Genomic DNA, 12167 nt, shown 5'->3' on the forward strand with positions numbered 1-12167 from the left:
AAAAAAAAAAAAAAAAAAAAAATCCTAAATTACAGAAGGGGAAAAAACAGCAAAATGGATCAAGAAGGCTTTAACAAAGAGAGATTCAGGAAATACTGGATGTGGTCAACAACGCTACGCGAGGGATGTCGGCCTTGGTGATTTTCTTTTTTCTGACTGTAAAAGTGATACAGTTTCAAACAGGTACAAAAATTATCTAAGATAAAAACATTATCTGAAATCTTACCACGGTGAATAGCCTCCTAGATGTACTTCTATACAGAAACTAGTCTACGGAAGATTAATCAGCACCTGCTGTTTTATAACTTGTTTTCTGAAGTCAATCATGTATTGTATAATCTTTCTATTTATGTAAATCTACACCTAATTATCACTTACGTTCCTTTATACATTTGTCCTTCATCTTCTAGGGGGATTAGCTCCACAGTTCTCAAGGATACCAAATCCCACACACACTCCAGTCCCTAATATAAAATGATGAACTATTTGCATATAATTTACACACATCCTCCTGTGTACTATACTTTAAATCATTTCTAGATCACTAATACGATGAAAATGTTGTAAACAGCTCTCATGCCATATTGCTTAGGGAATAATAACAAGGAAAACAAAGTCTGTAAATGCAATTAAAAAAATAGTTTCAATCTGACATTGGTTGAATCCAAAGATATGGACTCTGGAAATATGCAGAGTTAACTCTGTCTGTGAATCTGGCTCCTCTTTATTTGTGGTATGTGATGATAAATTCCCTGGAGTGAGACCGCTGAGGAAGCACTCTGAAGAAATCCTAGAGACCACAGGTCCCGGCCACCAGCCTTGCCCCAAGGGGCTCCTCAACCCCACCAGAGCCACGCTGGGCTCTAGCAGTCTCCCTTAATGTTTGCTAATGTAATCAGTGAGAAGTGAATTTAATTTTAATTTTAAATTTGGCAACATAAGATTGTCATTGTTTCACTGATAATGCTTTCATATTTAATGGTCATTTGTACTTATTTCATCTTTTCATTTGCACTCAAAAGGCCTGCATGTTATGTTTTCATACAAAACCTCTATGCATAATAGAAAGACTTAAATGTGCTTAAAAAAAAAAAATCCCACCGTCTACCACCCTACCCTTCTCCCTACATTTTTAAAAGCTAAAAAGTAAAATGTGCCCTTCAATGAAGTCAAAGCACTCAAGGGCCTTTGGCCCCTGGCACGTTCTAGAACAGGCGCAGCCCCGCGGGAACTTACCACAGCGGAACACAGACAGCTGGGCCATCATAGACACTTGGTAGAATTTCCCGTCAGCTCCCGCAAATGTCCGCTTCTTGGTGTTCTCAGGTTGAAATCGAGATTTCCACAAACCCTTAAAGTACACTGCGTTGACGAGAACCAGTCTGGTAAGCATGCCGTCGATAAGATCCGGGGACAGCAGATTGTCAATCATGCCTGTGAAGCCAAAGCACAGACAGGGAAAGATCTCAGGACTGGGGGCTCAGAGGGGGCAAATGGCAGCTGTCGGGCAGGATGAAAAAATAAATCAATGGATTTTTCAAAAGGAACTTGTTAAAATATCCTTTTATACTCCCTAATATTTCCCCACTTGAATTTGAAATTTTGAAGGAAAAGTGGAAAACAAGTTAAAAATCAGAGACTGGAAAAGAAGACAGCAGTGATCAACTACTTAGGGTTACCAAACTTAGAATCAAGTCATTACAACTGGTTCCCTCTATGCTCCTTGTCTTAGGAAAGTTTACTCATCCAAATGAGCCATGTCTAAATAATGATTATCTTCCCTATTTTTACTGATAACTACCATGTGACTGCTGGTTCCACAGGAGAAGCAGCTTTTGTTTTGCTTTGTTTTTAACTGCTGGGTTGATTTAACCTGAGTCAAAAATAAACTCTTCAGCCTATGCAATGTGATCCAGGGTAAATGCTCAATTTCCCACGAGATTTCAGAAATGCTGAGGATTAGCCTGGAATCCTGGGTTATCACAGATCTCACAACTCCTTAAAGAAGGGCTGAAACCGAACATTGGTGTCTCCATTTATGGGTCATACATCAAGCTTGGTCCTAATATTATGGCAATAAGAGGAAAGTCAGCCTAAAAGAACTCCTAATTTAGAAGGACAATGTTCCTCTTGAGGTGTCAGGGATGCAGGAATGATCCATCTTGTTGGAGTCAGGAATAAAGAAGCAAACAAAACTCTTATCTCAGGATGCTCACAAATCTTTCTGGAGGGCAGTTGTGGTTGAGGTGTTGGGTTTTTACTTGGAATTTCTGCTTGGTTTTTGAAGATCTGGCTGTGTGTGGGGGGGTTTACATATAAATCTATTCCTTTTTGCTGGGTGTTTAAAACCCCGTTAAAGTGAGACCTGTGTCGATCAACATGAAATCTCTTGCTCTCTGTCAAGTTCAGTTAAGTCTCTTCAGGCATTATTTTGGAACCATGCACAGAGCTTCTCAGACATACAAATCTATTAAAATTAGTTCATTGAACTTTTTAGCATATATATCTCAATGCATATATATACACACAATTATATATACATATACATATTAAAGAATGAGTAACATAAATACTATTTATAATACTGCAAATGTTGAGATTGAAATTAACAGAGGCTGAAGAAGCCAGGATGTCTAATACAGCAGAGAGAACATTAAGACCTTCTAAATACTACTCATGAGAGTAAGGGCGCACAATGAAGGAATGTTTAAAGGAGTCGTGGTAAACCCAGGTGACGTTTTCCTGATCCCCAGTGAGCTGAGACAGTATCATTCTGGCTTGTTATTTCCACAAGGGGGCACCAGTGCCACCGTCAATCAGGGCGGGGAAGGAAGTGGTCGACTGACAAAAGAGCCATCACTCCCTGAAGTCCAAGGCTGGCCTCCGCAGACAGAAACGGATGGAAGTGGAGACGGAAGTGGAAGCTTCAAGCTCTCCCAACAGAGAGCTCCCTAGTGTTGGTTCCCAGTCGTGAATGCTGTTTCTTCCCTTTGTTGGGAACTCCAATTGCAACTTCCTTTAGGGTGTAGCCCAAGGATCCCTCCTCTACTTACCAGGCAGCCTCCTCTAACTTTCTCCTCCTCCTCCTCCCTTGAGGGAGATGCCTCCTCCCTTTTGCTTCCCCTGGAGTTCAAGGCTAAGCCCTGCCACAACACTGTGGGTGGTATTTACCCCAGGCAATCAACGTTTTCGTCTCTCTCAACCAGACTGAACTGCACTCTGGGCTGTGAGGACAAATGCGAGTGGGATCTGGTTTAGCCATCGAGGTCTAGGGTAGATACAGTCCTCGAGGAAGCACTGCTTGCGCCAAGAGCTATAAAAACACCTCACACTTTTTCTTTTCTTTTCGGTACTATGGACTGAATCCAGGAGTGCTCCTCCATTGTGCTACACCTGCGGCCCTTTTCATGTTGAGACAGGGTCTTGCCAAGTTGCCCAGGTGGGCCTGCAATTTGAAATCCTCCTGCCTTAGCATCTCCAGGGCTGGGATTACACCACTGAGCTGGCCAAGATCACACTTCTTGAATGTTTCCCAAGTGTTAGGTCCTCTGCTAAATGACTCAGATGTTCTATTCATATCCTCATCACAGCCTTCATCTTGCTGCGGTTATTCTAACGGGTATTATTTTTCTCCATTTTTTACAGATGAGGATGGTGAGGCACAGGGAAGTTAAGTAACTTGCTCAAGGTAAACAGCCAGGAAAGTGACAGCACTGAGATTCAGACTCAGAACCTATGAGTGGTTCTGGTGAGGGTGTAGAAATGAGCTGGCACTGCCATGGGGAAACATTCCCGGCTGCCGGACATACGTGGCAGGTCTGTGACAGGAGACAGGGTGGCAAGTGAGGGGACCAGAAGGAGCCCATGTAGCTGGCACACAGGGAACAGGAGAGGCTGGCAGCTGAGGCCCATCACTGGTGGGCCAGGGGCTGCACAAATGGCTCCTTTACAGGGAAGGAAAGTTCATCTCCACGGGGCCAGCATGGCCATCTTCTGGACACAGACTGCTGGGGAAATTGCGGTGGGTGTTTGGTTGAGGGGGTGGTAGCCAGAGATGCTACATGTCCTGCCATGTTCAAAACGGCCCCACACAGAGAACTGTTCTGCTGCTTGCATAATTTGCATAATTTTAGAATGTCCCACCAGATATTCACACTAGTGGGAAGCCTGCTTATAATTAATTATCTTTTCATGTTTCATGCAGGCTGGATTTTCCAGGATTGTGACTAACCTGAAAATTTATGGAGCCCATGGTTTATTTTGTTTGGAAACTTATCAAGAGTTTTGCACCACTGGAGAAGAATTTGCATCAGCAATGGTAACACAGCTCATGGTGTTGATGTCATCAGTATAACAGATCTGTCTCAGCTGCTCTGTGGTCATCAATTCACAATTTTCATGCAGGCTGGATTTTCCAGGATTGTGACTAACCTGAAAATTTATGGAGCCCATGGTTTATTTTGTTTGGAAACTTATCAAGAGTTTTGCACCACTGGAGAAGAATTTGCATCAGCAATGGTAACACAGCTCATGGTGTTGATGTCATCAGTATAACAGATCTGTCTCAGCTGCTCTGTGGTCATCAATTCACAATTATTTTAAGAATATTTTATTTTGTATGCCGGTGTAGTTGTATTTGATTTGGTATTCCTGTGTCGTACCCAAAGGTTTAGCTATTGAACCGCATATATAAATTACTTCTGTTTTCCCTTGTGTTACCGTTTGGCACTATACTAATTTTTCAAAACTCTGTAGCTGTGCACAGGGTATATGATCAATGGATTTCATTTCCGGATAGTAGCCTATTAAAATTATTTCTTTAAAGGATGGGGTTGAGTCTGATGGAGGAAAGGCACTGACTGAGACTCACTGCTCTTCCTTCACAGCAAAATCACCACCAGGTGGCACATTAATGGGCTCTACAGCTGGCCTTTTACAGAAGAGGGCAGGAGGGCGCAGTGACATCACACAGTCATGAGCCAGAGTCCCAAGCGTGCACTTGGTCCTGATGTGTCCACTGCAACCACTCTCCCCACCCTACAGCCTCCAACAGCCAGGCAGCTCCATGGAATGCTCACACTGCTGTCTCCGGATCACGGCACGGTTTCAGGAAGGGAACCGGATTGGACCACAACCGAGAAGGGATGCCACAGATTCACACAGCCCCTGCACGCCCCCGTGCTCCCTGAGCATTCTTCTTCTACCTTCTCACACCCTGGCATGTGTTCATAAGGGTGGGTGGTGAAGACGGACTGCAGGCTGCCAGCCCCTCCTCAGAGATTCGGACTGGGTAGGATCGGCATTCTCAGCACACCCAGCTCTCTCTGTTGTAGGGGCACCAGGGTGCTGGAAAGGCTGGACTTTCCCCAAGGTTTATCCTTTGGCTTCTTGTCTAGTCTCTCTGCTCCCACTCTTGGGATCTGTTTGTCCCTTCCATGAAAATAGCCTCCTGAATCTATACTGCCAGTCTTAGCTTTCCTCTGCTGTTCTAGACCTGCAGCCTGTCCCCCTGCAAGCTTTCGACCAATATGTCTGGTTTACAAAATCAACAGGTTTAAAATGCCGACACTAGACATCGCCTCCTCTTAATGAGAAGAAGCGCCTAAGCAAGCAGTCATTACGCAGCATGGAAAGTACTGTAATGGTGAGGCTGGCAAGAGGTAATCACAGGCCAAATGTAATGAGCAAGGGGGCACCCACAGCTCGGCGCAGGCTAAATCAAGAGGCTGGGAGGTGATGAGGCAAACCCTTTGGAAGGATGAGAAAGATGGTCCACAGAAACAGCAGGTACAGTAACGGGGAGGGATGAGCAAGAAAACCCTCAAAACAGGGAATGAACCGTGGGCCAGAACTCTGGACGTGCGACATGGCAGGGATTGTGGGGTACAGAGGCAGTGTCTGCATCATTCGCCAACTGCAGGGGGAAGACACCCCAAGGGTACAGACAGTGGGCCAGCATGAAAGAAGGGGAGGCAGTGGGCCGAGTCCTGGGGTCTGAAGAGAAGGACAGGGAAGACCAGAGTCCGCGGCTGTGTCTCACTCGCTCCTCCATTCACACAACCTGAACTCACGCCCGAGACGGAGACGCCGCAGCCGCCGCCGCACTCACCACGCGTTTCGTTTTTGACCCAAGTGTTGATGGAGTCACAGGCGGAGGCCGGGTCTTCGAAGTTCACGTTGCGCACTTCACACTGGAACACATCTTTGTTCCTTGTCGCGAACGGCGCTTCCATTTTAAAGCCATTCTTCACAAACACGGCGTTGGCCACTGTCACGATGTCTTTGTTCTTCTTGGAGACGATGGCCTTGTTGATCTTCTTCAGTACTTTCCCAACTCCTAAGGGGGGAAATTAGAAAGCAGCAATGTTTATGTAAGAATTCCGGAACATTTTCTAAAACAATCCCTTGTATTATAGCAAATAAGAACAGTGCAGCCAAGAGACACGAGAGTAGCAATAGACCGTCTTCTGCTTTCTCCCAAGAGTGGCCTGGTTCTTTAGGAGAGGTGTGTAGGGCTAAGTTAAAGCACAAAAGCTCCTAAAATCAGTTGGGCTTCTGGATCAAAACACGCATATTCAGGATTGTCCCAACAGCTCCCAGTGTAGACTGCATTCTCTTGGTAGCCACATGGGGCACTGGGTCAGTAGGAATGCTGCCATGTGCCTCAATTCCGTAGCCAAACGGAATAAGTCAAAGGGAACCTCTAATTTGTCATCTAACAATCTTAGGCACTATTTCCTTCCCTGCCCGGGATTTCACAATGTGATTACTTTTTTTCTATCAGAGGGAAAAAAGTGAATAAAATAAGCATTAGAAAGACTATTAAAAATTGCCATGTGCCACCAACCAGAACAATGTGATTTTTTTTACTTGCTATCAAGCTCAAAAAGTAAAGAAATGAATTTTATGGCAACGTAAGCTTTATTTTACACAAGACATTCATACATGCTCCATTTAGTTTTGCAGCATGAAAAAGAGAAAAGTCATAAGGATGAAATGTGTTTCTACAGAGAGCTGAATTTACAGAGCCTTCCTAATCACTGGGGTCTTTTCAAACTGATACTGTCCTAAAACATTCTGCTGGAATCACCTTGGTGCTTTTCTTCTGAAGGGACTACTTTTACTCTGAACATGTGTCTTCCTCGGGATGCTTAAACAAGGAACAGGCTAAGGTCTTTCTGTGGGTCACAAAGGGGTGTTCAGATGCAAACGTGTCCCCCGGAGACCTTGCATGACCATCCTGCGGGGCAGCTCCAAGGCTGAAGGACACTTCAAAGTCAAGGGTCAACACCAGGACCTTTTAGCAGTGCCTCCACCACTAGCCCGGGTGCTTCCCATGGAGCAAAGATCAAACAGACTCTCCTCCACCCGCCCAAACAGCCCGGCCTCCTCCCTCAGTGGGAGCTGTGGGGTCTCAGAGGCTGAGCCCCCCAGGGGAGCCCATGAGAGCAGCATGTTGCAGGTCTGACTGTCACTCATGCACCCTGAAGTCACATCCTGCAGGCGACTGCTAAGGATTCTGGAAGAAGAAAGGGTGTTTGGTGGGCAACAGACCAATATCACAAAAACCTCAGAAATAATGACTTAAAATCAATGTGGCCCAGTGTGGGAACAATAAACAAAAACCCAGTTGCTATTTCAGAATTGTTCCGGCTAACAGAGCCTGGATCGCCCTAGGAAAGGCCACAGATTTTGATTCACTATGAAGTTACAAATCACCAGGAGTTTCTGAACTTTAAGCAAGGGGCAGAACAGGGAGTTCAAGAATGTAGCCTTTCTTCGTTTCCAGCAGGTGAGCAAACTGCAAACTCACACCAAGTTTCATGATGTCTCAACAGTAGGGTGCAGCCAGGGGTGCTGGCAGCCTGGTGGCAGAGGCTCTGCCAGGCATGTATCAAAGCAGGCAAGTATAGCACAGTCCCTGTCTCATCTTATTCTCCCAGCTGAAGGCACCACCCAGTGCAGAATCACTGGAGTCGCAGGGCTCAGAGAACAGGGTAAGAAAACGCCCTCATTTTCCATAAAGTAACTGAGCTCTAGATGTGAAAGGTGACTTGTTGGAGGTCACACCATGCATGTTGGTGGCAGTTTAGAAGCCAGTCTTGCTTCATTATGTGCTACACCCAGAAGAGGCAGGCAGGACGCAACTCTGGTGAGAACACCTATGCTGAAGGGAGGCCAAGAGACACATGCTTCTATAGTTAAACTGGTGACTAAAAACAGGCTTTTAAATCAGTAAAACCAAACCTCTCTCACTGGGCCTTAACTGAAACCAGCTGCTTATTTCAGATTTATTAGACATTTCAAAACAGCAGACAGGGATGTTCCCTTCACCCAGCTTTCCCGGTTGGTGTGGTCGCTGCACCAGGAAATTGGCACAGACACAATCCCGTCTGATTTCACTCATTTTTTAAAATTTTCTTTGGTACCAGGGATGGAACTCAGGATCTTGCGCTTGCGAGGCAGGTGGTGGCACCACTGAGCTAAATCCCCAGCCCTTCACTCATTCTTTTGCATATGCCTATGTACCACGGTATCACTCATGCAGAATCACGTGACCCCTTGCACTGCCCCCTCCCCACATTTCACAAGAACACTGGTGACACAGTGCACTGTAGCTGTGTGGACTGCAGAGGTGCATGAGACTGCGTTTCCCTTTAGAGAAGGGGACTACAGCACTGAGAGGTCCACGGCTCACACAAAGCCCAAAGCTACAGAACAGAGGCCAGGGTCCACTTCCTCTCATGTTGGCACCTTAGTGTTTTCCCTTTAGAAGAGACCGACGCTAAGCCCTGTTCTGCACCAGAACTGCTCCTCCTGGGTGCTCTGCTTCTCGGGCTGTAAGCGACCACCAAGCAATGATCCCCCACCCCCAGTGCAGGCCTCCTCAGCAAGCTCAGACAGCACACGCACCGTTCACACCGTATCGCATCACAGTCGTGAGCTGCTTCTTCGTCCGGCCGTCAGCTCCCAGCTGCAGCATCCCCAGGACAGACGCGATCCCATGAGGGGACACAATGATGTTGTCATGAGGCCGGGATTTGACGATCTGATTGAAAACCTGGATCCCGGTGTCCGAGCCTAGCTCTTCGAGAGAGAGTGGGTTGAACTGGGAGCACAAGGAAGGCAGAGTCACTGTGGTCAAGAGGAAGAAGGGAAAATGCCAATTCATGGTTCCTTCCAGCAAGAATGGCCTGAAAAAGCACATAAAACATATTTGCATTATACTTTGATGAACACAAATGGAGGATTCCTTCATCTTCAACTGCATAGGGTGTGTTGTACTCAGTGTGACAAAATGCCATTCTAAGGCATGCAGGCAAGACAATGTAGATTAAATCAGTCCCCAGTACACAGGCTTCAGCAAATGGGGAGAGGTAGCCAACTTCCCTTTGTTGGGTCTTCACTATGTACCAGGAATTATATTAAAATCATTATTTAATCCTGACACCCACACTCTGTTCACGTAAACCAGTATTACGAAGGGCCTGCTGCAGGTCAAGCCCCATTCTAAGGGCCAGGCATACAACAGTAATAAGATGGGCAACTCCCCTGGCCTCATGGAGTTTCCATTCTAGAAGGGAGACAGAAAATAACCCAGCAAGTGATCAAGCACTTTCAGGGCCGGATGAAGGCCCCGATAACAAAGCAAAGTCAAGGGGTGACTGGAGGGCTAGACGTGGGCCACTCTGGGGAGGTGGCCAGGGAGATCAGATGAGGAGGACGCCAGGCACACTGGGATGCAGGAAGGTATGGCAGGCAGAGGGACAGCAGAACAGAGGTCCCCAGGAGGGGCAAACATGCTGTGCTGGGCGTCCGTGTGGCTGCAAAGTGAAGATTTATTTCATTCTGAGGCCACAGTAAAGCCCTGGAGGGTCTGAAACAAGGGAGTTAATCTTTTGGGTTACTCTGATTATCTATTATCTATTAATCATGGATTTGATTCTTTTACCATAAGCATATAACATTTTAAATTAAAGAACTTTTAATTAAAATAAAATTTGGCGACAACTTCAAAGCCACCATGGGGCCGAACAATTGGCAAATCCGTCAGTTGTGAGGAGGGCATTGCTTACACTATTTTCAATTACAGTGATTTGTTTTCAAGAGGCTTCATTTCTTGATCACCACTTATGGGGCTTTCCTTCGGCTATGACAGCCAAAGAGGTAAGAAATTGAAATAAATTTACGAAAAAACAAATACTTTCATTAAATGCGAACACAACAGTGGCAGCTGGTTAAAACAAAAGCTGGGCTTGTGGTGTTGCTAATTTAGTTCTTCCCTCTGAGGCAGGTGCAAGGCTCCCGGGGAGCCAAATTGTGCCCCTTGTCACTTTGTCACTGGCTTTGATGTGTGGGAGGCTGAGTGTCTGCAGAGTGAAGCAGAGAGAGGGTTTCTAAGAGGCAGGTGAGCAGGAGGGAGGGAAAACAGTGTCCACGAGGGAAAGCGGGGCACCAGACAGCACTGGATACACTGCACCTAGTGCCTCCCATTCCCTTCTGCACCCTCAGAACTTCCCATGCTAGGTCATGGTGCATGTTCAACAGACACGTAGGGATTCAACCCGGAGGCTCACAAGCACTCAGTTCTATTTTTCTTTGCATCAAAACAGTGTTTAGTGAGCGTGAACATCCTCAGCCTCCGTGCTAGCTCCAAACAGTCTCCGAGGAAAGTGTCAGCCACCAGCAGCCTGGTCTAGGACTGGCGGCACAGATAGAATTCCCCGCCGGCTCCTCGGCGCGCAGGGAGCCAGGGAGGCTATCACTCAAGTGGGTGTTGCAATTTTCTTCTATATTGTGAAACAAACACCTTTTAAAAAATTCAGAACTTTTAGTGCTTCTCCAGAGTGTAATTGTAAAATAATTATGTAAACTCAGCCTGTCTAAATGCAAAACATGCCAGTGACCTACATACGCTCCTACTTGGGCCCCGATTGTGGCCGGAGTGGCCTATTTTGACTTTGGCACCTCGGGTGGCTCGAATACCACGACAATCCCCAGTGTCCTGGAGCCCGGGCGACACTGGAGAGCTTCCAAAGACGACCGTGAGAGCTTTGCTCATCTCATCTAAAAATCAGGAGTTGCCGTTCTCCCTTCCTCCACCTCTCTTTCCTAAAGGCAGTAAGCATCCTCTTTAACATTTTAATACACCACAGTGATCATAAGTATGAAACAATTCGTATCATCTTTATCGCCAATGGTCAAATTCAGTGACTAGTGCCAATGGCATTAATCTCAATTACTGACTCTTGCATTGTAGTTGATTTTGGCATCTACCTACAGCAAACCATAATCCAGCCTCCCCAAAGGAAACCGACTGGATCAGTGACTATTTGAAGAAATATTCACAAGGCATAAAGGATATTCAGTGTGTCCTGCCTCTAGTGGCTTAAAAGTTAACTAAAATATCATATATTTATATTTACAGCCCTATTACATATCAAATTGTATCTATGTAGATAGCTATCTAAATATCTGTATCTATATCTATATATCATTGTTGAACAAGGAAAAAGGAGCAGTGATGATGAGAAACTTGACAGCTCTGATGTCCTGAAGTCAGCAAGAACAGACTCCCAAAGAAACGGCTGTTTTATTTAGCTTACTTATTTAATTTTGCTTGCTTGTGAATTTTTGCTAAAAGAACGGTTTTATTATGATATAGGGGAAAGCTGCCATGGGCATTTTTCTTGATTCCGTGGACCTGGCCTTGTCATAGTGCACTAGGACAGTCTCAGGGCTGTGCAGGGAACTATTTTTGATTGATGTCCTGGGCATAACTTCTCGTTGACCTCAATTTCCTGGGCCAAACGCTCATTGGTCTAAATTCATCTGGCTTGTATACAAGTCTAAGAATAAGCTTCTACTTCTCTGCAAAGTTCAGCAGCCAGGAAAGTAGGTGTTGACCCATAAATTACAGTAGGCTGTGTAAATCCTAAGAATGAAACACACTTGTGTCCAAATCGACACTCGTACATGAAATTACTTTGGAAGTTCTTGCCCTTTGAAATGCTTTATCTTTAGAACAAGCAGATTTCCATAAGGGGAAGAATGCAGAGACCGCCTTTTATTTTCATTTCTAAGAAAAACAATACTTTCAAGTTTCATATAAGAGAGACAATAAAAGTATTGCTCAAATGCATGGGGTAGTGTTGGTACGGAGGATC

General features: G+C 45.5%; 1 protein-coding gene across 1 annotated transcript in view; it reads right to left on the minus strand.

The window, feature by feature from the left end:
* Serpine2 (serpin family E member 2) overlaps positions 1–9216 on the minus strand; it is a 23413-nt gene extending 14197 nt beyond the window's left edge. Inside the window, exons 1-3 of the mRNA XM_010611788.3 lie at positions 8914–9216; positions 6110–6337; positions 1237–1434 (exon numbers count right to left, since the gene is read on the minus strand). Coding sequence (XP_010610090.3) covers positions 1237–1434; positions 6110–6337; positions 8914–9208 — 721 coding nt within the window. The 5' untranslated portion in view covers positions 9209–9216. The remainder of the gene's footprint in view (positions 1–1236; positions 1435–6109; positions 6338–8913) is intronic.
* Between the last annotated feature and the right edge of the window lie 2951 nt (positions 9217–12167).

The sequence above is a fragment of the Fukomys damarensis genome, unplaced genomic scaffold (genome assembly GCF_012274545.1).
Source record: "Fukomys damarensis isolate Sample0158 unplaced genomic scaffold, DMR_v1.0_HiC HiC_scaffold_16, whole genome shotgun sequence".
Classification (NCBI taxonomy): Eukaryota; Metazoa; Chordata; class Mammalia; order Rodentia; family Bathyergidae; genus Fukomys; species Fukomys damarensis.